Below are 24,294 nucleotides of genomic sequence, written 5' to 3'. Positions count from 1 at the left end.
TTTTTTCAATTTCAGTTTTCGTTATTTCGTTCGTTTTCGTTAACTATAATAACCCTGCTTAGGTGATATGATCACAAGTCAACAGCTATGAGAAAGTCAGTTCACACCTCACCCTTAGAATGAACCGCTTGCAATGTTAGTTTTTGCTTGGCCTGTCATTTAATGTGGCATTTTAGTGCCAAATTGTATTTGTGTGTGTGTGTGTGAGTGAGAGAGAGAGAGAGAGAAAAGGGCTCTTTAAAGCATCTACTCTGATGTTGTGGTGACATTTTAATATGTGATCATTGCATGCACACAGAAAAACACTGACAAAAAGCGCATCCATTATGCAAAAGAAAACAGCATGTAACATTAGGGCATTATTATTGCTACATGGTGTTTATTTGAATGTGCTTTCAGTGTAATGTATTAAAATGCACAGGAGGTTCACATGCAGACTCAATTTGAAACATTTGGTACATACACAGATCGATCCAAATATATAAACAGAGAGGCCGCCATGAACTTCAAACTTCATAGTTTGTGCCCTCAAAAATAACAGTGCTTTCTTTCAAAAAAAAAAAGAAAACAAAAAAAAGGGAAAATCTTTTATTTCAGTTACTTTATCTACTGTCCTTGTGGATAGTGTTAGTACATTTTTAGCACTATCTAAAACTATAAAATGCCTGAACAAGAGCAAATAAGTAAATTGTCCTTTGGCCAAACCACTAGCATTGGAATTGACTGAGGGGAGCTGGAAAATTGACAATTTTTATTTCATTACATTCAGAGGGGGCCATAAATGAAACAACAAAGAACATAAACTCTCCTTAGGGATTTACATAATTGAAAATCCTGTGTAATTACCTTCTCTGGTCTCCCTTTATAAGTCACCCTTTAGAATTGGGTTTTGTGTTCCAATTAAAGGGCTTTAATTATTAGTAATTAGTTCTATAATGCTTTATAGCTTGCTAGCTATTAATATTAACAATTTTTGGATTGCCATGTTATGAAGGAACTCAATGGCTGACGTTTATCCTAATCTAGTACAACACTTATTTCTTTCATAGTACATTCTAATGAACTGTTTGACCTTTTGGAAAAGGCAGAGTTTAATTATTGTAAGAGCCCTTTCTTTAGGAGAATTCTGGTTTATTTAAAATGGGCATATTTTCCATTAACACAGTTAGCTTGGCTCCAAGTGTCATAAGAAGCTAGTACAAAATACTGCTCTCACTTAATACTGCTGTTTGACAACAGGAACTGAGAGGAAACTCTAAACCCGCTGACTAGGCCCTCTTTGTTTGTTTCCTTTCTGCCGGTAGTGGAATAGGCTTGTAGTGTCCAGCTGGCTCGCATAGTGGATAGCCTCAGCAAACAGCTTTACCACCTAACACACACACACAAAAAAAGAAACAGAAGTCCATCAGTTGTGACAGTGGATCAGATTGTAAATAAAATCACCATTTTTGGCAGCATAGTACTGACCTGGAAATTGGTAATGAGGGGAACTCCATGGTCAATGGCCATTCTACGAATGAGGAAGTTATCTTTCACGTGGCGCGTATTGTTATTGGGCAAGTTGACCACCAGGTCAATATGACCTTCACTGATCAGTCTATAAAAAAAAGTAACAGATAAACTATTCAATTTAAACCAGAAAAACTCTGTACATTCAGTCAAATAAAATGTGACTGTGAGTTGGGATGGATGTGGCTCAGATGGTAGAGCAGAGCCTCCACCATCTGTAGGGTTGATGGCTTGATCCCTGAACCCTATATGCCAAAGTTTCCTTGGAAAAGGCAACAAATGTTTCTCATGCCTGGTATGCATGCTGCTCCACCCCCCAACAGATGTGTGTGTGTGTGTAAGTGAGTGTGTCAATGTGTTACGAACAGTGTTAAATGCTTTGTATTTACCTCTATGGTTATAAGGTGCTATACTAGTGCATCTGTAAAATTAGAATATTGTGCGGGTTTTTTTTTTTCATATTTTAATTCAGAAATTCTGCCTTCATTCATGTAAAATGAAATATTTCATTAAAATAATTAGAATATTTCAGTTCAAGTTTGAGTAAATTACTAAATATTATACATCTCCCAGGCTAGTTCAGTACCCACAACCACAGGGAAGATCGCTGACTTGACAGTAGTCCAGATGACGATCAACACCATCCACAAGGACAGTAAGCCACAGAAAGTCATTGCAAGCAGTCAGCCTTTCCAGCAGAGTGCTGTATCAAAGCATATTAATGGAAGGTGTGTTAGTGAATGCATGCAAGCAACTGCTGAATGCAGCTTTGAGAGGACTGTTAAGAAAAGTCGATTCAAGAGCTTGGGAGAGTTTCACATGGAGTGAACTGCAACTGGTGTCAGCGCATCAAGAGTCATGATGCACAAATGCCTTAAGGAAAGGAACTACAACTGTCACATTCCTAATATCAAGGCACTCCTTAAACAGAGATAATGTTAGAAGAAGAAAAAGAACTGGAGTGTTGCTCAGTGGTTCAAAGTAAAGTTCAAAGTGAAAGTAAATTCTGCATTTTATTTAGAAATCAAGGGCCTAGAATCTGGAAGAAGAGTACATAAAAAAAAAAGTTGAAGGTATTTGAAGTTGAGTGTGAAGTTTCCACAATCTGTGATTACTTAGGGTGCCATGTCATCTGCTGGTGTTGGTGGTGCTTTGTCCACTGTGTTTCATCAAATACAAAGTTGATGTAGTCATCTGCCAGTAGGTTTTAGAGCGCTACACACTACCAGCTGCTGATAAGCTGCCTTTTTCCTTTTCTAGCAGGATTTAGCTGCCCGCAATGTCAAAACAACCAAATGGTTTGTTATTAAGGTGCTTGATTGGCCAGATAACTCGCCTGACCAGAACCCCATAGATTCCGGTCACATACACCATAGATTCTCTACAGTGAAAACAGTTTCCTGAAAATCAGATTAGATAAGCTGACTTTATTTTACTTGCTTAGCAGAAATGACGCACATCCAAAGTGAACCAGTGAATGATGAAGACAACTATCCAAAGATGCAGCAAGCTGAAATTACACATGTACTGTACTACTAGGGAAAAAATAGAAGGAACAAAAAGAGCTCTGAAGCAAAAAGGAGGGGTGACCATGTTGCTGACGACATTTTCTCATGAATTAACCGACTTAAATCCCACCTGATTTGACTGGTTGACTGATCAGTCTGTTTTAGCTAATTATTATACCCAACTCTTAAAAAAACATAGTTCAACAAATACTACATATTAGATAAGAATCAATTTTACCAAGAAATCTAGCATAATCAAATGAACATAATTGGTGTTGCTATTTATTTAACTGCTATATCTATTCAGGTAAATGGGATAAGTAGAGTGCTTTTGGGTTGACTATTTTTTTAGACAACTGAGACATAACTTCATCAATCCCATGCTGCTTTAAAGTTTCTGCATTTAAATGCAAAACGGTTGTACCTTACAGACAGTTGTACTTTTGCTTCTTACACAAAATATTCTCAGAAATAAAATACAAAAGGTATTTTATAAATTTAAGTCAACATTGATTAGAAAACTCAAATATTCACAGAGCAAATACAAAATTATGCGTAAAATTATTACCATCAACCATCGACGTTAGAAGTTAGCAAACATGAAGCCTAATCAATAAAACCAGATTGAAGGTGTGGGAAGTGTTGGGAATTTTTATCACTTTTATATTAGTATTTACTGTTACTATTCTTATATCATGTATTAATGTATTTTAGTCTCACACACACACACTGGATTAATGAATACTGTATGCTTTAAGGTTACAGGGGTAAAGGTAAGGCCTGTTATATCTATTACTTATATATGCTTGAGGCCTTGGTGGGATGGTGGGAACTGTTGTAAATCATTGTATGTTCTTAAGTCCATGTGGGACACGAGTTGGCAGAGCCTCAACAGATGATTGGTTGGGGTTCAAGTTTCAGGGGTTGAGACTTTATGTAAATTAGGAGGGGTCAAAGGCAAGTGGGCAGTTACCATCTTTAAGATATAAATGTTGGCCCGCTCTTTATCTCTCTCTCTTACTTTTGCTCTTCACTTTCTTGTCCTCTTCTTCTTCTCTTCCTCTGTCTCTTTGTTTCTTTCTTCTCTTCTCTTTTCTCTTCTCTTCTCTTTGTGTGTGCGTATTCTAGTCTTTATTCTGTTACTGTCCGTGTTTTAGTTTTTGTCTGTGTTTTGTGTAACCAAGATGTCTAATAAACAGCCTGCACCGGAACTTGCTCATCCCAGTAATTTTTTTTTGGAAACTTTGGTTTTTAATTGAGTTTGAATTTTCAGCCAAAAGGAACACGGGGACTCCTAAAATTATGACCCAACAGCAGTGTTAATTTCGTTGACGAAATATTTTCGTCATAGTTTTCGTCAATGACCCTTTTTTTCATGATGAAAACAAGACCATAAGTAAATAAAAACTACCTAAAAGGATAAAAACGATGATGAAATTAATTGACACTGTTGTCAACAAATGAAAACGAGAGGAAAATGCTTGGCGGTGACGACATCCAATCAGAACTGATTTAATTTTGTGAAAGGCAGGGACAAGTTAGGAAAACATCCAATCAGAACTGATTTAATTTTGTGAAAGGCAGGGACAAGTTAGGAAAACGTCCAATCAAACACACAGATGCACAAATTTGCTCTAAACCCGGGAAGACCAAACTAGCCTGTGATTGTCTTTACTTGCCATAGAACTAAGTTATGTAAACAATGTCAGCAGGGAGAAAGAGAAGAGCCGATGTATGGACACATTTGTCCTGTGACGTTGTGACAAACAAAACCATGTGTAAATCATGTGGGGCGACTATCTCGGGTAATAAATGTTTAATTCTGTGTAAGTGTGTATAATGACTAATTCAAGGGAACTGAAGAAAAAGCATTTACATTTTACACCCTTTATATTTTAGTCAACTAAATGGACTGTAGATTTAGTCGACTATATTCTTAGGATAATTTGTCTACTAAAATTAGACTAAAACTAATCAGATGACTAAGTTATGACTAAAACTAAATTACATTTTCGTCAGAAGACTATGACTAAAACTAAATCAAAATTTGCTGTCAAAATTAACACTGCCCAACAGACGGTGTAAGGATGTCAAAAGGCTTGACGTGAAGAATTGCTGACGTGTATGAAGCTGGAAATGTTTACAAAAAAATTCAAGGAGTTCAGACAGTCAGTTCACAGGTGGGCCAACCGCCAGTAAATTGAGACAACTTAGTAGCATGTACATGGTCACCCTGCTATAAAAGAATGATACATTTTCAAACAAGTTAAAAAATTTATCTAACACTAACAGTTGGAGGAATTGATACAGAAATCTTTGTCAGCAGATTCAGATTTCTGTACTGCATGAAAGTTAACCATGATGTAAAAAGGAGTGCTGCATTCCAATATGAAAATAAAAAAATCTAAAGTTTATCAAGGTATTTTACAAGATAATGTCAGGGTGACTCTCCACTAGCTGTCACTTGGTGTTGGCTCTCACTGCGGTATTGTATCACTTCCTGTTCCTGTTTCGGAGCACAGTGTTTTGCTGTCTGTTAGCTGTTATATCTGTATAACTCGATTTATCTGGATAATAACATATTTTAGTGTAATCTTCACCTACTTTAAATAGCATACTCTTTGCTGAATCACCTGTATTCACATTACTCACTTTATTTGTTTTTAGAAATTCGCTAGCTTAGCTCAGCTAGTAGCTTAGCCCTTAGCCGACTCACTACCAGCATCGCTTCTTCTCCTGTCTCTCCTGCACTTTCCTGCTCTGGGTGTCACATGTTTAGTTACTCCTCGGCCTCCTTTAGCAGTAACGGTACTTGTAATAAATGTAGTCTGTTTGTAGCTCTGGAGGCCAGGCTTTCTGAACTGGAGACTCGGCTCCGCACCCTGGAAAATCCTACATCTAGCCAGGCCCCTGTAGCGGGTGCGGACCATGGTAGCTTAGCCGCCGTTAGCTCCCCCCCCAGCAGATCCCGAGCAGCAGGGAAAACAGGCCAGCTGGGTGACGGTGAGGAGGAAGCGTAGTCCTAAGCAGAAGCCCCGGGTACACCACCAACCTGTTCACGTCTCTAACCGTTTTTCTCCACTCGGCGACACACCCGCCGAGGAACAAACTCTGGTTATTGGTGACTCTGTTTTGAGAAACGTGAAGCTAGAGACACCGGCGACCATAGTCAAATGTCTTCCAGGGGCCAGAGCAGGCGACATTCATGGAAATTTGAAACTGCTGGCTAAGGCTAATCGTAGATTTGGTAAGATCGTTATTCACGTCGGCAGTAATGGCACCCGGTTACGCCAATCGGAGGTCACTAAAATTAATATTGACTCGGTGTGTAACTTTGCAAAAACGATGTCGGACTCTGTAGTTTTCTCTGGGCCCCTCCCCAATCAGACCAGGAGCGACATGTTTAGCCGCATGTTCTCCTTGAATCGCTGGCTGTCTGAGTTGTGTCCAAAAAATGACGTGGGCTTCATAGATAATTGGCAAAGTTTCTGGGGAAAACCTGGTCTTGTTAGGAGAGACGGCATCCATCCCACTTTGGATGGAGCAGCTCTCATTTCTAGAAATCTGGCCAAATTTATTAACCCTCCTAAAAACTGACTACCCAGGGTTGAGACCAGGAAGCAGAGTTGCAGTCTTACACGCCTCTCTGCAGCTTCTCTCCTCCTGCCATCCCCCCAAAACCCCATCCCCATAGAGTCGGTGCCTGCTCCCAGACCACCAAAAACCAAAGCTAAAATCAGCAAAAAGCTATTTAAGCATAAAAATTCAAAAACAATAAATAATACAGCTTCATCAACTGCACCAAAGAATAAAACAATTAAATGTGGATTGTTAAACATTAGGTCTCTCTCTTCCAAGTCCCTATTAGTAAATGATTTAATAATTGATCAAAGTATTGATTTATTCTGCCTTACAGAAACCTGGTTACAGCAGGATGAATATGTTAGTTTAAATGAATCAACACCCCCGAGTCACAGTAACTGTCAGAATGCTCGAAGCACAGGTCGAGGAGGAGGAGGATTAGCTGCAATCTTCAATTCCAGCTTATTAATTAATCAGAGACCCAGACAAAGTTTTCATTCTTTTGAAAGCCTGACTCTTAGTCTTGTCCATCCTAATTGGGAAAATCAAAAACCTGTTTTATTTGTTATTATCTATCGTCCACCTGGTCCCTACTCAGAGTTTCTGTCTGATTTCTCAGACTTTTTATCTGATTTAGTGCTCAGTTCAGATAAAATAATTATAGTGGGTGATTTCAACATCCATGTAGATGCTGAGAATGACAGCCTCAACACTGCATTTAATCTATTGTTAGATTCAATTGGCTTCTCTCAAAATGTAAAGGAGCCCACCCACCACTTTAATCATACTCTGGATCTTGTCCTAACATATGGCATAGAAACTGAAGACCTAACAGTATTCCCTGAAAGCCCCCTCCTGTCTGATCATTTCTTAGTAACATTTACATTTACTTTAATGGATTACACAGCAGTGGGGAATAAGTTTAATTACAGTAGAAGTCTTTCTGAAAGTGCTGTAACTAAGTTTAAGGATCTAATTCCTTCATTGTTATGCTCTTCAGTGCCATGTGCCAACACAGTGCAGAGCAGCTACCTAAACTCTGCTCCCAGTGAGGTCGATTATCTCGTCAATAGTTTTACATCCTCACTGCGTATAACTTTGGATACTGTGGCTCCTCTGAAAAGGAAAGCTTCAAATCAGAAGTGCCTGACTCCGTGGTATAATTCACAAACGCACAGCTTAAAGCAGATAACCCGAAAGCTGGAGAGGGAATGGCGTCTCACTAAATTAGAAGATGCTCATTTAGCCTGGAAAAAGAGTTTGTTGCTCTATAAAAAAGCCCTCCGTAAAGCTAAGACATCTTACTATTCATCATTAATTGAAGAAAACAAGAACAACCCCAGGTTTCTTTTCAGCACTGTAGCCAGGCTGACAAAGAGTCAGAGCTCTGTAGAGCCGAGTATTCCTTTCACGTTAACTAGTAGTGACTTCATGGATTTCTTTACAAATAAAATTTTAGACATTCGAGAAAAAATTATTCATAACCATCTCAAAGATTATTCTTCATGTTCGGCTGCTTTCAGCACTGCTGGTATTTGTTTAGACTCTTTTGCTCCAGTTGATCTTTCAGAGTTAACTTCAATAGTTACTTCCTCCAAACCAGCAACATGTTTATTAGATCCCATTCCTACTAGACTGTTCAAAGAAGTCTTTCCAATTATTGATGCTTCAATCTTAAAAATGATCAATCAGTCTTTATTAGTTGGCTATGTACCACAGACCTTCAAGGTGGCTGTAATTAAACCTCTGCTTAAAAAGCCATCACTTGACCCAGCTGTCTTAGCTAATTATAGGCCAATCTCCAACCTTCCTTTTCTCTCAAAGATTCTTGAAAGAGTAGTTGTAAAACAGCTAACTGATCATCTGCAGAGGAACGGTTTATTTGAAGAGTTTCAGTCAGGTTTCAGAATTCATCACAGTACAGAAACAGCATTAGTGAAGGTTACCAATGATCTTCTTACAGCCTCTGACAGTGGACTCATCTCTGTTCTTGTCCTGTTGGACCTCAGTGCAGCTTTTGATACTGTTGACCATAACATTTTATTACAGAGATTAGAGCTTGCTATAGGTATTAAAGGTACTGCACTGCAGTGGTTTGAATCATATTTATCTCATAGACTCCAATTTGTTCATGTAAATGGGGAGTCTTCTTCAGACAGTAAGGTTAATTATGGAGTTCCACAGGGTTCTGTGCTAGGACCAATTTTATTTACATTATACATGCTTCCCTTAGGCAGTATTATTAGAAAGCACTGCATCAATTTTCATTGTTATGCAGATGATACTCAGCTTTACCTATCAATGAAGCCAGATGACACACATCAATTAGTTAAACTGCAGGAATGTCTTAAAGATATTAAGGCCTGGATGACCTCTAATTTCCTGCTTCTAAATTCAGATAAAACTGAAATTCTTGTTCTCGGCCCCACAAATCTTAGAAACATGGTGTCTAACCAGATACTTACTCTGGATGGCATTACTTTGGCCTCCAGTAACACTGTGAGAAATCTTGGAGTCATTTTTGACCAGGACATGTCCTTCAATGCACATATTAAACAAATATGTAGGACCGCTTTTTTGCATTTGCGCAATATTTCTAAAATTAGAAACATCCTTTCTCAGAGTGATGCTGAAAAGCTAATTCATGCATTTATTACTTCTAGGCTGGATTATTGTAATTCATTATTATCAGGCTGTCCTAAAAGCTTTCTGAAAAGCCTTCAGCTGATCCAAAATGCTGCAGCTAGAGTACTGACAGGGACTAGAAAGAGAGAGCAGATTTCTCCCATATTGGCTTCTCTTCATTGGCTCCCTGTTAAATCTAGAATAGAATTTAAAATTCTTCTCCTCACATACAAGGTCTTGAATAATCAAGCCCCATCTTATCTCAAAGACCTCATAGTACCATATCACCCCAATAGAGCACTTCGCTCTCAGACTGCTGGCTTACTTGTGGTTCCTAGGATACTTAAGAGTAGAATGGGAGGCAGAGCCTTCAGCTTTCAGGCGCCTCTTCTGTGGAACCAGCTTCCAGCTTGGATTCGGGAGACAGACACCCTCTCTATTTTTAAGATTAGGCTTAAAACTTTCCTTTATGATAAAGCTTATAGTTAGGGCTGGATCAGGTGACCCTGAACCATCCCTTAGTTATGCTGCTATAGGCCTAGGCTGCTGGGGGGTTCACATAATGCACTGTTTCTCATTCACCTTATTTACTTTGTTTATACTCCACTCTGCATTTAATCATTAATTGATATTAATCTCTGGCTCTCTTCCACAGCATGTCTTTCTCTCCCCTCAGCCCAACCGGTCGCGGCAGATGACTGCCCCTCCCTGAGCCTGGTTCTGCTGGAGGTTTCTTCCTGTTAAAAGGGAGTTTTTCCTTTCCACTGTCGCCAAGTGCTTGCTCATAGGGGGTCGTTTTGACTGTTGGGTTTTCTCTGTATTATTGTAGGGTCTTTACCCACAATACAAAGCGCCTTGAGGCGACAGTTTGTTGTGATTTGGCGCTATATAAATAAAATTGAATTGAATTGAATTGAATTGAATTGAATTGAAGTTTTTGCAGAAGTTGGTGATACAACAGAAAAAAGGACTTTAAACATAAAAGTAAATCTACTGTAGAAAGAAAGAAAATCTGCCTCTGGGAGTTGACCAGTCCGACCCCAGACCTTGAGTCTAGAGATGCTATGGAGCTCAAGATAGTTGTTCACACCAGACATCTTAACAATGTAGCTTAGATAAATGAGCTGTGTAAAAAAGAATGGTCCAAAATACCTTCTGAAAGTGTTAAAGGTCTGATGTGCAGCTACTGAACATGCTTAGCTTACTGCTGCAAAAGGAGGTTCCACCAGTTATTAAATTCAAGGATTCTATTTTCCCTACCAGTAACGCAAATGTTGAACTGGCATGCTCAGAAATAATTAAAAGCAAAACATCATAATTGTCATTAAATAAGGTCATTGTGTTTGTACTTCTGATATCAGTCAAGAGAAGATCAAATTCTCTGTCTCTCTCTTCCTCTTTCACACTCACACACACAGACAGTAGCCTGAGTTTGTTTTTACATTTTCATTTGAAGGCCTTTGGCAGACTGCATAGAAATAAGGCTGAATTCTAATTGAAAATGTGTGACAGACAGTGACAACAAAGGTTACAGGGTTTTTTTTTTCTTTTCATTTTTCTTTAAAGAACTGGCCTCTATGCCACTCTGTACAGATGATGCCAGCTAGTCTTTTGTGCATCTAGGCTTATTAAAATTTTCTTTGCATCCACATCTTCACTTGCTAACTTCTAAACATATGGTCCAGATGGCTCCATTGTGGCATGATCATTAGCCATTTGTGGAATTGTTACCTGAACACTGCAGTCACAGCTAGTGTGCTACAATAATTCCATCTAGGTACATGCTTCAACAGCCTGTACTACTGGTGATTGAACAAATTCACAACTCAACCATAAACAATGGGTTGGTAGCTGTGATGTCAGTAAAGTGTTACTGACATCACTGCTATGCATTACTCTAAGTGCCTCAAACCAACACACTGCTGCATGGCCTATTATCACTTGATCTTGCTAAAAAGAAACATAGGCACTTAATTCAAATCAGAGCAGGTTCTGCTGAAAAGCGTAAGGGCATAAGGGAAAATGGGATTCATCTGGCATCACATTTTCAAAGTCTCCTGCTGCAAGGACCGGAACTGCAGACCAGCATAGATCTACCACTCATCCAGATTGCTGATATACAATTCAGGAGCTCTGTGATACAGTTAGGACCATGAAAGCCAAAAAGTCACGAGGTCTAGATAACATACCTAGCCTTATCTGAAAAGATCCTTTGTTTCATGAGCTTCTACTTAAGATAATCACACTCTCCTTATGTTGACAATGCCATCAACATGGCATAAAATCTGGAATTATGTGGATCCCTACTGCGCAAAAGAAAGAATGGTTTCAGACAAGGATGATCAACAAGCTCTCAAATACTATGTCTGCATCAAATAATAGATCAAATGAAGAGGCTAAAAAAGGAATTCACCATCTGTTGTGTAGACTTTTGAAAGGCATTGACTTCATCAACAAAGGTGCCATCTTTACCATTCTATCTATCTACAGTATCCCACAGCCTGTCATTGATGCAATTAAGGCACTCTACATAAACACCAAGGCCATAGTCATAACATCAGATGATGAAACACTTTGGTATTGAAGCAGGAGTCCTTCAGGGTGATACCCTGGCACCATTTCTTTTCATCACTATACTGGACTATATTCTCTGCCTCCCAGTAGATACTATCAAGAGCCTACAAATCCATCCTAGGCGCATTTTGACGTACCCTGCAAAGTATCTCATGGATCTTTACACTGCAGAGGATCTCACCTTGTTATCAGATCTTGTTGAAAATACCTTCTACAGTCCCTTGAAAAGGGAGCAAAACTAGTGGGGCTTTACTTTTACAAGAGTAAAATGGCGTACATCTCTACAACGATGAACTGTCACCTACAATTGCTGGCAGACACAACCATCAAGCAAGGCGTAGACTTAAGATACCTTGGGTCTTATATTGTGGACTCAGAAAGGGACATGAAGACTCATAAGGCACTAGTATGGGCAGCTTGTAACCACATATGGAACTCTAGCCTGGCTAATGACCATAAACACTTGTTTCACACATTGATCAAGCCAGTCCTCCTCTACAGATTTGAGACATGGATGCTAACCATGTGTCAACAACAACAGCTAGACAGAGCATACGCCAACTTACTTTGACATGTCCAAAACATTCACTCGTCATAGCATACCAACCATTCCACCTATTTCCCATACACTCACAAAGCAACGCCTCCAATTTGCCAGTCACTGTCATCATGCAATGGGTGAAGTGATCCAGTCAATTCTGCTCTGGAAACTGAGAGGCCACATCCACTCAAGGAGAATGACCTTCCCCGACGTTGATGGAAGGGACATGGGGATACAAAGGTTAGATTTGGGGAGCACAATTAACATCTGAGAAGTGTGGTACAAGGTGGATGTGGGTGTCCCAACCTTGAACTCTGCTAGGCGTTCCCAGCCCACCCTCACTATAAGTTTAGGTACGCCAGGTCTGTCCAGCATCTTCCCCTGCCACCTGATCCAACTCACAACTAGGTGGTGATCAGTATAGCAGTGGCACAGTACAACAGGAGAAAATGGTAAGCTGATCCTTTAACACCAGGTGATCGCCGCTGAAGCGCTGGTTACTTGCCCTTACTAGCAGCGAACAGCTGGTTAAGATGTAGCATATCAGCGCGGAGTTGGCTAATCAAAGGAACTTTGATCAGCAGGCTTTTTACCGTAACTCCACGACTGTTTGTCCTATCAGAAAAATCCAAACATTTCCTCAAAGCTCAGAAACTGCACTTCACAGCCACATAGGGGTATTGCGGTATTTGTTGCCTAAAGTCTGCGAACAGCAGCACTTTTGAAGTACACTGTGTCGCGTTTGACACATTCAGAGGTATAAGGTTAATGACAACTCATTAGTGTTGACCACCCACTTCACAATGCAGTCAACCTAGGAGAAAAACTTTACCCAGCACCATAACTAAGTATAAAATATATAAATTATAATAAAGTTTAATTCCATCAAAGAGTGGCAGTACTCTTGATTAAAGTTATATTTTTGGTTTATTGTTGGTCATAACTGCTTTTTTGATTTCCCAAAACTTAATTTTATGTTGCTCTTATATACATTTCCTCATTCTCCCTTTTCAAATCTTATTCTGGCCAACAGAATGACTCTGGACTTCAGAGTCTGCTAATTTGTCTTTGATCTTGTCACATCTTACAATGATAATGAAGAGGCTTTAGATCTTAAGGCAGTATAATGTGCTGATCAGAAATCTTGTTTTTAATCTAATATGTTACAATTAATTTAATAGCTATGGCTATCCTCTGAAAACCACAAGCAAAGTGCTTCAAAGTTTAAGGGCAAAGTTTCACATGAGCCACTTCCATAAATGTGTCAGAAGGATTTAACATCAATTTAGTGCTCTAAATTAACATTTACCCACCTCTTAATACTGGGCAAGCTGTTGTCTCCACCCTTCTCAGTGGGCCAGGCTACTGGAAAGGCAGGAACATCATTGGCACACAACCAAGCAGAAGTGGCTTCAGTAGCATAGAGCTAGATGACAGAAATAATGCAGAATTGAAAACACACAATGTAAAAATATTGAGGGAACTAAGAAAAATATTTCTTTCAGGTCTTTTTAGTAAATCTAAAGAGCAGAAACCAAGAGCTCCATCAACCAGAACCAGAAGATCATAAAAAGGGAAATATTGCTGATTTTCAATGACATGTCACATCTCTTGTGTTTGAAATAGCGCTCACCTTGAAGCCTTCCCCTTTCAGCTGGTGTGCTGTAGCCAGGAAACTGGGTCGGAACGAATGCTGGAAGGGAGGAAAGCAGACAGATTTTTGAAAAACTAAATGACATAAGAACTTTATAAACAACAAACAGAAGGAGCGCTTTCATGCAGATTCTCTGTTGATCCATAATGGTTTACAGAAATTGTATGAGACAAATTCAATACTTTACTGTTCAGCAGTTTTTTTTTTCTTTTTCACTTCCCTCTTCCAAATCAAAGTCGTACTGTGTATTCATGGTACTTCAGTGCCAAATTTATTTCACAATATAGATGTTTAATGTGTGTTACAAAATAAGGCATAATTTGTAAAATAAATGATTTTTTATATAGCCAAATGAGTATAAAAATAATCAGTAATAATATAAATACTGCCTTTCTTCTGAAATACTCTCAATTTCCCCAATTGATTAAACATTTACAAAGTTAAAAGGCAACAAAAGGCTGTTCCAAATCAGACAACATAATGATATTCTCTGTTATATATGTAGACATGTTATGTGGCAACAGTCAATGTGAAGTTTAAAAAAAAAGCACTGCAGTATCCAGTTAATCGAAACAACAGGTTCTCTGACGAGGAACACAACAAGTGAGGACAGCTAAGGAGCAGTTTTCTGGGGGTGGGGGGTGGTTTTGTTTTTTTTGTTTTTTTATTAAAGTGTGACAGTCTATTTACTTCCTCACTCTGGTGGGATGATTTTGCCATCTGTCTTCTGGCGACAGTCAACCAATGGAAGATTTCTCAGACAGTACATGTGTTTGCTATGACAACAAACACTGACTGCATAATTTATTTTCAAGCTTACAAGGAATTTCAGCCGTGCTTTAAAAAAAATGACTAAGGAACCAATCGTTAAAAAAAAAAAAACAAGACAAATTAAAAAGACAACTTCAACTGAGCTCTAACTGCTTAACTCATAACCCTTAATAATGTGTTTTTAATTCATCTATAAAACAATGTAAAAGGAAGATTCACCACATTTGTAAGGAAAATCTGAGTTTTAGCTGTTTAAATAGACCAAATTGCTGTAGTCTTAAGAATGTGATTGTAACTTAGGTGTTCTTTAACCTTATCCTTCAGGTCAACTGAGTGTAGGTTATACTGTGCCAATCTTGGAACAGTCTGACACCACTGATGCTGAAAATGATTTCATTATCAGTGTTATAAGGGTTATTGGTGTTTGAATGCAACTGTGGTGGTTAAGACTGTTGTGTCTTTTTTTTGTTGTTGTGCATACGATTATACACTTGTTCATCCATGTATACAATTAGGGCAATTACTACTTTAAGCCAATTTTATCATGCAGTACACATTAATTTGTGTGTATTGTTGAAGTCTGATTTATGTCTAATCCATGGAAATTATGTACGTACAGACAACACTGTGCACAAAAAAAAAAAAAAAAATCTAAAATTTAAGTAGAAACAGAATTGTAATTATTGTCTATTTCTCCATGAAACAAGATGATGTAAAGCAAGAATAAAAAAAAAAACTCTTTGTAAAGCATTTATTTTGTTGGAGATCAACTTCAAATGACCCACTTAATGGATTCTACCAAGCACACTGAAAGTGCTGAAAACTCTTCTGAGTGTTTGCTGCTGATTTGCAACTGATTATGCTCACACTGGGTGCCCTTCAGCTTAGTAAACAATGCACTTGCTGAAATCACTCCTGTCTCACCAAAAGCATTGTGATATGGTTTGATATTTGTTGTACAATCTGAAGCCTACCACATTAAGCCTTATATAACATGCAAGTTTCTACTTTGATGGGCAACTTTGGCATACAGCTGGAGACAAAAAGGTGGGTAAATTAGGAAGGCAGAAGCAGGTGCTGAGATTCCTGTCTTTGTACTGTATAAAAATATAAAGTATAGAGTATATAACACAGGGTCTGTTATTGTGCATATGGTTTTTTACCTTTACCAACAGTTAATGTTAATATAAGTAGCCTGAGTGGATTAAGCCCATTTTCAACATTGACTTATTTTTGTTGTTTGTTTGTTTTGTTTACAGCAGACTCCTAATATGAGTATCCTAAACTTTAGAGTTTTGGTCTTTGAAGAAAAAAACAAACAAGCATGTTTTTTACATCCCTAACAGACCCTATACACACACTGAAATGCTGAAGACTTCAGAGTTTGATAGCGAAGCAATCAACTTCAACACTTGTCAGTGACTACACAAACAAATGTAAAATGATCTGTTGTAACGCAGAGCTATAGTGGAAAAAAATAAAAGCAGCAGACAGAGGTTACAATCTTTTCACAGCTATATATGACATTTCCATGACAAAACCAGACCAAAGGAAATCGTTATGCACAGTTTCAAGAAAATGTTTGTGAAAGCCATCAGTTTTGCCAGAGCTTCTGCATTAATTATTCAAAATGTTTAAGCCTTTATTGAAAACACAGAGTTGTGCCTAACAGTACGTGCTGGGAAAAGTAAGTCTCTTGAATTTAGTAACTTGTGAAACATCCATTAGCAGCAATGACCTCGGACATTTTCTGTGGCTGCTGAAGAATCTTGGACCACACCTCCTACAAAATTTTAACATTTCTCAGATGAACAGCTTTCTAGTAACGCCAGAGAATCTTAAAGTTTATTTTTGCAAAGCACTACTGTGGTTAGAATGACGCTTTGATGGATGTATTTTGTAGAGATTTTTGCACATCTTTCAGGATTGCTTATTGTGCTCTTGGTGTGATCTTTGCAGGACCCACACTTCTACGGACAACAGTTGTCCTGAATCACTTCAGCTCTGATTTTTATCTTTTCATTTTTCTACACTGTTTTTAGCTTCAGCATTGACCACAGCATGAGAACAGAAAACCTTGTCAGTAACCAGATGTATGTGTTGAACGGCATTGTTGATGCAATGGACTGCAAAAAAATACTGTGCTGCTCTTTTTCTTGCATTGTCGAAGGCTTTTGACACAGTTGACCGTGATATTTTGCTAAATAGACTAAACGATATTGGTTTATCTATAAATGCTGTAAGTAAGATACCACTTTGCTGTGACTTCTTCCCCTTTTTTTCCCAGTATCCAAAGGAGTTCTCCAGGGCTCCACATTAGGACCACTGCTCTTCTCTCTATATAAGAATAATCTTTTTTGATAATCAATGAAATGTTGCATTACATTTTTATGCAGATGGGTCTGCTGGACAAAAAAATTCAATCCATGGAGGCCCCAACTCTCAACTTACAGGATTTAAAGGACGCTGCTAACATCTTGGTGCCAGATACCACAGCTCTCCTTCAGGAATTTAGGGGAGTACATGGGCTGTTTTGGCAGAAAAAGGGGGATCAACACATTAGGCAGGTGGTCATAATGTTATGCTTGACTGGTTTATGTTTTATTACTGGCTGTGGAAATCATGTCCATCACTGTTATCTGTATGCTGCTACTAAGTAGCCATCTCTGTATACTTGTAGATTTTCTCATTGGTTGTTTAATTTTAAATCTATAAACCTCTGCTTGGGATGGTTCCTTCTTGTGTGTGTGTTTCTGTGTGTAAAAATCACAACCAGTATAGCCTAGGCTCTCACAGTATTATACATAAATTTATCCCCAAAGTCAGAACAGAATTAGGGAAAAAAAAAGCCTTTTAAATATGCTGCCCCTATTTCATGGAATAATAAACAGGAGGAGCTGGAATTATCAGAACTATGGCAGGCCGTTTTAACCTAAAATCCATTTCGTATGACTATCCATAATTACATTTTAGATATCTAAAAATGCATTTTGACTAGACAAAACTACATTTTGACTATCCAGAATGGTAATTTAAGACATCTGCATTTAAATTCTGACAAGTAATAATAATAATAATAATAATAATAATTCAAGATATTTTCAATTATATTTTCAAAATGTAATTGAAGCTATCTAAAATTACATCACCGGATTCGTCATTTGAAGGGTCACACATCCGTAGTTACAATTCAAGATATCTCAAACATAATTATCACTAGTCAAAATTACATTTTTAGATATCTGAATTAAGAGATTGCATTGCAGAGATTGCCCCCTTGTGCTGTACTGACCTGTCCAAACAATTGCCTGTATAGAATTTTAGGCGGCTGTAATGGCGCTGGCCATTCTAGAGAAAACTGTAAGAAAATTCCACAATATAGAAAGAACTCAGTTTGGGATGTGCTGAGAACGTGAAAATTCTGTACTTGAAGACTGCTTAAGAAATCTCCAAATAATCTCTGATTTTATGGCAGGCCATTTTAACAAAATGCCTTATAAACTTTCCACCAAAATGCTAAGTAAATCTGACATTTTTATTAGACAGAATACTAATTCAAGATATCAGTAATGTCATTCTGATTAGTCAGAATGTTAATTTAAGATATCTTAAATATAAAAGCCATCTAATTCAAGATATCTCTAATTCATTTGGAGATATCTTAAATGGAATTTTGACTAGTCAAAATTACAGTTCTAGATATCTCTAATTTAGTTTTGCCTAGTCATTATTTGCTAGTCGTCTCTTGGGTGAGGTGTTCCAGGCATGACCCACTGGGAGGAGGCCCTGTGGTAGACCCAGGACATGCTGGGGAGATTATATCTCTCGGCTGGCCTGGGAATGCCTTGGGGTCCCTCCGGATGAGCTGGAGGAGGTGGCTGGGGAGAGGGAAGCCTGGGCTTCTCTGCTTAGGCTCCTGCCCCCGCAACCTGGCCCCAGATAAGCAGAAGAGAATGGATGGATGGATAGATATCTTAATTTACTAATACATCTAGTCATAAATCAATTTCAGATATCTGGAATGTAAGTGTGGTGAAACAGATTATATGTTAAAAGGGCCTGCCATATCAGAACTGGTTTTAATGGGGGAGTTTAAGTTGATTTTAAAGGAGTGAGTCTGTCTTCACTTGGGTCCGTGTACCTTTTGGTCATTCATTGTTTATTTTAAAAACTGATATTAAAAAAATGAATGCTTATTTTATATCAATTTCATACTCCAAATCCATATAATGTAGAATTAATTATATTTCTTTTTTCCTTTGAAATCAAAACACAAATTTGCAAAGAATAAGAAACAGAAAAATGATCGGACTTTTTATTTTTAGCAGTTTAACACTGTTGTCAAGGCAACTCAAGGCACATAAATACAAAGCGCTCCCTTTGATTTGATGCTTGCTCTTGTCAGTTTACCATTTTCAGAGCTGTTAGTTGGGATGGCTTTAGAACCACATTCTGAAGCAATTGTACACATGTCAAGAAAGGGACTATCTTCTGCAGCAATGTGTGTGGCTGTTTCGCATTGTTACAGTATGGAGAACAAAGGGGGAGTTTTCACTAGTTTTCACCTGAAAAATTCAACTACGTTAGACTGCAGTCATGTCCTCCTCTCTAAAAGACAAGCGTTTGCTGTAACTTTACAGTGGTTGATGGGAAAGTTTCTTACATGCCACATTTCTGGTGTGAGAAAAATGAAAAGACGGACCGTTTTTCTATTACTTATTCTTTACAAATTAATCTTTTGATTTCAAAGGAAAAAGTAAATATAATTAGTTTTACATTACATGGATTTAGGGTATGGAATGAAAATAACCATTCATTTTTCATTTTTTAATATCTGTTTGTAAACTGAAAAAATAATGAACAATGATGAAAAATAATGAACTTGCGTCCTGCTACATTGTTATATGCTGTATTTGCTGTTTCTGCTGTCCTCTTGGCCATGTCTCTCTTGAAAAAGAGATTTTAATTTCAGTGACATTTCTTTTTTTTTTTTTTTAACCTGTCATGTCTGGCAGTTTTCACAATCAAAATGGTAATCAGAAGGCACCATTGTACCAAACATATTTGCTTTTACAAGAAGTGGTATATAAGTTTTCTATAGGCTATTCTTGTTAATTGTATTTTTATTTTTTTTATTCTTGCCAGATCTGACAGGCAGGGAAAGAAAAAGAGCTAAAGAAAAAGAAAAAAAAATAGAAGATAAAAGCTAAACATACGTACTAGGGGTGGGACTCGATTAAAAAAATGAATCTAATTAATTAGGAGCTTTGTAATTAATTTATCAAAATTAATCGCATTTTAATCACATTTAAATATTTAACATGATAAATATTAATTTAAGTTTGGTTGATGAATGAATCAATATACATAAGCTTAAACTTCAAAATTTTGTTTATTTTCCCACCAGTCTACTACACAGACCAATGAAGGGCCGAAGTGCTCCTGTGATAAGCAAACTCCTGAAATTAAAGTTAAGCATCATAACTGGATAGTTTTATTCAACATTAATGCCTCAATTAATATAGTTGGAAATTAATCATTAACTCAGCTGTATTCCTTGATGTTGAAATGTGTCATGCTTGTTTTAACAGCTTATTTTGAATTAAAGACTTAAAATTAAACCGTGTGCATTCTTAGTTTAGTCAGATTGTGTTTGTGACTTCCACTTAGATAGTTTTCAGACAAAACCACATGAGTAAAGAAAGTAATTACTACAGAAATACTGCTATAAAAGGTTTTTGCCAGTGTATTACAAGCCAGGAAGGCTGTAGGGTGTAAGCTGACCCCCTACTGGTCCCAAGGTAAAGCTACAGCCATTATGTTAGCTAAAGTCAAGTGAACAAATGTGACCGTGTACCTTTTTTAGGGCCCTGTTCCAGAAGTGAAATTCCCATTAAAATCCTTATTTAAAGAATTTTATGCCTTGAACTGAGCCAACAAGCTACAAAGTGACTCATGACCACAAAACGTTTGGATGTGGATTAAAATAAATAACAGAAAAGAAAAAATAATTAAGACAAAATGTACAATAATGTGTACATAATTATTTTTTAACAGTGACATAACTACTCATCCCACAGTGTATTGTGAATCCCAGATTCCACAACAAACAACTTCTAACCTTCTCAAATTAAATTTTCATTATTGTATTGTTTCACAATAATAATGTTGAATATGCTATGCAGTTTTTGTTGATAGTAAAGTATAGCCTAGTCATCATTACAATATAGTGTGTTGTTCCACTTTTGCAGCTTCTGAAGTTTCATGCACACCAAGCTACCTGACCTTCGGGTTTAAACATTTCCATGGTAACAGAAGCTTCCACCAATCACAGACGCTGTTTCAATTTAGGATTGTGGGCAAAGTAGTCATTTTCCACAGAATCAAATAAAGCACTCTTTTGTTAAACAAGGTTGATATTATACAGAATTGCAGTTTCTACTGAAGCACATACTATTAGTTCACAATGCTGTAGCTCAGGTTTTCCTTGGATGTTACAATATTATGGCTCATATTCAAAATCCGTATAGAGAGTATGAATTTTTACATCTGAAACCTCACTGCTGATCTCCGTACCATTTTACCTGTCCAACTGATTGCCGTCCACTCATGTAATTCACTGTTTTGTCCTAACAAGATGTACTGTGCACACACACACACACTTTACATTTTATATATATATATATATATATATATATATATATATATATATATATATATATATATATATATATATATATATATATATATATATATATATATATATACACACACACACACACAAACACACACACACACACACACACACACACATAAAACCAGGTACTGCACATGATTTATTTGTGCTGAATACAAAAATAAACTCCCTGTGGTCTTGCTCTTGATCTCTAACTTCCTGATGGAAATACTGTTCTTTGTGTCACTGCACAATCAGTGATTCGCTTCAATATAAGCGATTGATAATGCTATATGAAAAACGTACAATATTAAATTTTAATGAACCACTGTCAACTCCCTCCCCCCACTCTGCAGCTGTTTGGGTTTAGTAGCTTTTCTGCAAAAACTGTGATGGGTGGAAACCAAGAGCCAAATGTGTACACTGTCAGCAGAATATCCATAAAAAAAATCCTATCAGCATCTCAGAAATGAGCCTAATATGAGCACATCATTTCAGAACTCTGCATGAAACTCAGATGTTTAGCTTTCCCTCCCCCAACAGACTTATTCATAAGATTGCTCAATCAAAAAGACCCATTTTAATCCCCACCACAACAATCTTTCTTAAAAGTATTAGAAGCAAAATTCAGTGTTTCTGCATTCTCTGGAACTGTCAGCTGAAAGTGTTGCTGTTTATCAGCCATGCTACAGTCTCTATATGACCCCAGGCACTTGCCTTGAAGTGGACCTGTTCCCCAAGAGCACCAATTACACAGCTGGTGTTGTGAGTGCTTTGTTAAAGCTGCATTAGTGAAACTCACAGTTTGGCAACTCTGGGCAGCAGCAAGACTTAATTACGAAAAATCATGTAATGCAGTGGCAGAAAACAGTCCAGCTTACATTTTGTTCTTTTCTGTGACTCCAGATTGGAAAAAGGTATAATGTGTTTTTATAGCAATTTTATCCAGCAATAGTCATTCAGGACTTTCTGACATAGCATTTTGATAAGCTTTTGATGACCTTTGATAACCCCCCAAAACATGACTATACAGGGTTGAGACCAGGAAGCAGAGTTGCAGTCTTACACATGTCTCTGCAGCTTCTCAGCCTGTCAGCCCCCCAAAGCCCTATCCCTATAGACAATAACTGCTCCTAGACCACCAAAAAGCAAACTAAAAATCAGCGAAACACAAAAAAATCATAAGGAAAGAACAACACAGCAGCCTCAACTGCACTAAAGAGTAAAACAGTTAAATGTGGATAATTAAACATTAGGTCTCTCTCTCTCCTGAGTCCCTGATAGTAAGTGATTTAATAGTTGATCAACATATTGACTTATTTGTTATTGACTTTATGTGTTAGTATGACTCATGGGTGTTGATTCATTTTAACTGTCAGAATCCTCAAAGCACAGGTCAAGGAGGAGTAGAAGCAGGAATCTTCCACTCTGGGTTATTAATCAACCATTGACTCAGAAAGTTTTCATTCATTTGAAAGCCTGACTCTTAGCCTTGTATACCCTAATTGGAAAACTCAAAAAACACTTATCTATTGTCCACCTGGCCCATACTCAGAATTTCGATTTAGTGATCAGTTCAGATAAAATGGTTATAGTGGGTGACTTTAACATCCTTGTAGACGCTAAAAATGACAGCCTCAACACCGCATTTAATGTATTATAAGACTCAGTTGGCTCCTCTCAAAATGTAAATGAGCCCACCCACCACTTTAATAACACTCTGGATCTTGTTCTGACATATGGCATAGACACTGAACATTGAACAGTATTCCCTGAAAGCCCTCCTATGTCTGATAATTTCTTAATAACATTTAAATTTACAGTACAATGGATTACACAGCAGTGAGGAATAAATTGTCTTTCTGAAAGGGCTGTAACTACACTACCACTGAAAAGTTTGGGATCATGTGGAAATTTTCTTGTTTTCTATGGAAACACGCATGCAATTAGTCTGAATATGAAATATTGCAAATGAACAGGACATGCAAACTTTGTCAGACTTAGAAGAAATTATTTTAATGGAAATGATGAATGTGTTCTTCAAACTTTGTCTTCTTAAAAAAAAGAAACATTTTGCAGCAATTATAGCCTGACAGACCTTAGCAGCTAGCTGTCAAGGTAATCTGATGAGATTTCATCCCATGCTTCCTGGAGCATCTCCCACAAGATTAATTGGCTTGATGGAGTCTTCTGCCGTACCATAAGGTCAAGCTGCTCCCACAACAGCTCAATAGGACCTGAAGACTGTGCCAGCCACTCCATTACAGTCAGAATTCTGGCTGACTGCTTATTCTTTAAATATTGCTGACACATTTTGGAGGTGGTGTTTTGGATCATTATCCTGTTGTACGATGAAATTGGCCTCAATCAACTGCTGTCCACAGGGTATAGCATGGTGTTGCAAAATCTTGTGATAGCTTTCCTTCCTTAAGGTCCCTTCCAATTTGTACAAATCTCCTATTTTACCACCTCAAAAGCACCCTCAGACCATCAAGCTGCTTCCACCATGCTTGACTGATAATATTAAGCACTACTCTTGCATCTTTTCATTTGTTCTGCATCTCACAAATGTTCTTCTGTTTGTTCCATAGACCTCAAACTTGGACTTATGTGTCCAAAAACATCTTCTCTTTTGCCCATCTCAGTCTTTTCTTTTTATTGGCCAGTCTGAGACATGACTTTTTCTTGGCAATTCTGCCATGAAGTCCAGCATCCTGAAGTCGCCTCTTCACTGTTGATGCTGACACTGGTGTTTGACGGGTACTATTTAGTGCTGCCAGTTGATGACCTGTGAGGCGTCTTTGTCTTCAACTACACGCTCTCAGATATTTGTATTCTTGCACAGTTGTGCATT

The 24,294-nt window shown here is 37.7% G+C and overlaps 1 protein-coding gene across 1 annotated transcript in view; it reads right to left on the bottom strand.

Annotated features, from left to right (window-relative positions):
- Window positions 1-362: 362 nt before the first annotated feature.
- The window catches only part of cps1 (carbamoyl-phosphate synthase 1, mitochondrial), an 81,466-nt gene continuing 57,534 nt past the window's right edge, over window positions 363-24,294 (bottom strand). Inside the window, exons 35-38 of the mRNA XM_030758696.1 lie at window positions 13,973-14,032; window positions 13,653-13,765; window positions 1,468-1,597; window positions 363-1,369 (exon numbers count right to left, since the gene is read on the bottom strand). Coding sequence (XP_030614556.1) covers window positions 1,256-1,369; window positions 1,468-1,597; window positions 13,653-13,765; window positions 13,973-14,032 — 417 coding nt within the window. The 3' untranslated portion in view covers window positions 363-1,255. The remainder of the gene's footprint in view (window positions 1,370-1,467; window positions 1,598-13,652; window positions 13,766-13,972; window positions 14,033-24,294) is intronic.

Source organism: Archocentrus centrarchus, chromosome 21 (genome assembly GCF_007364275.1).
Source record: "Archocentrus centrarchus isolate MPI-CPG fArcCen1 chromosome 21, fArcCen1, whole genome shotgun sequence".
NCBI classification, from domain to species: domain Eukaryota; kingdom Metazoa; phylum Chordata; class Actinopteri; order Cichliformes; family Cichlidae; genus Archocentrus; species Archocentrus centrarchus.
The sequence above is the reverse complement of the archived record's forward strand: the minus strand, read 5'-3'. Positions and strand labels throughout refer to the sequence as shown.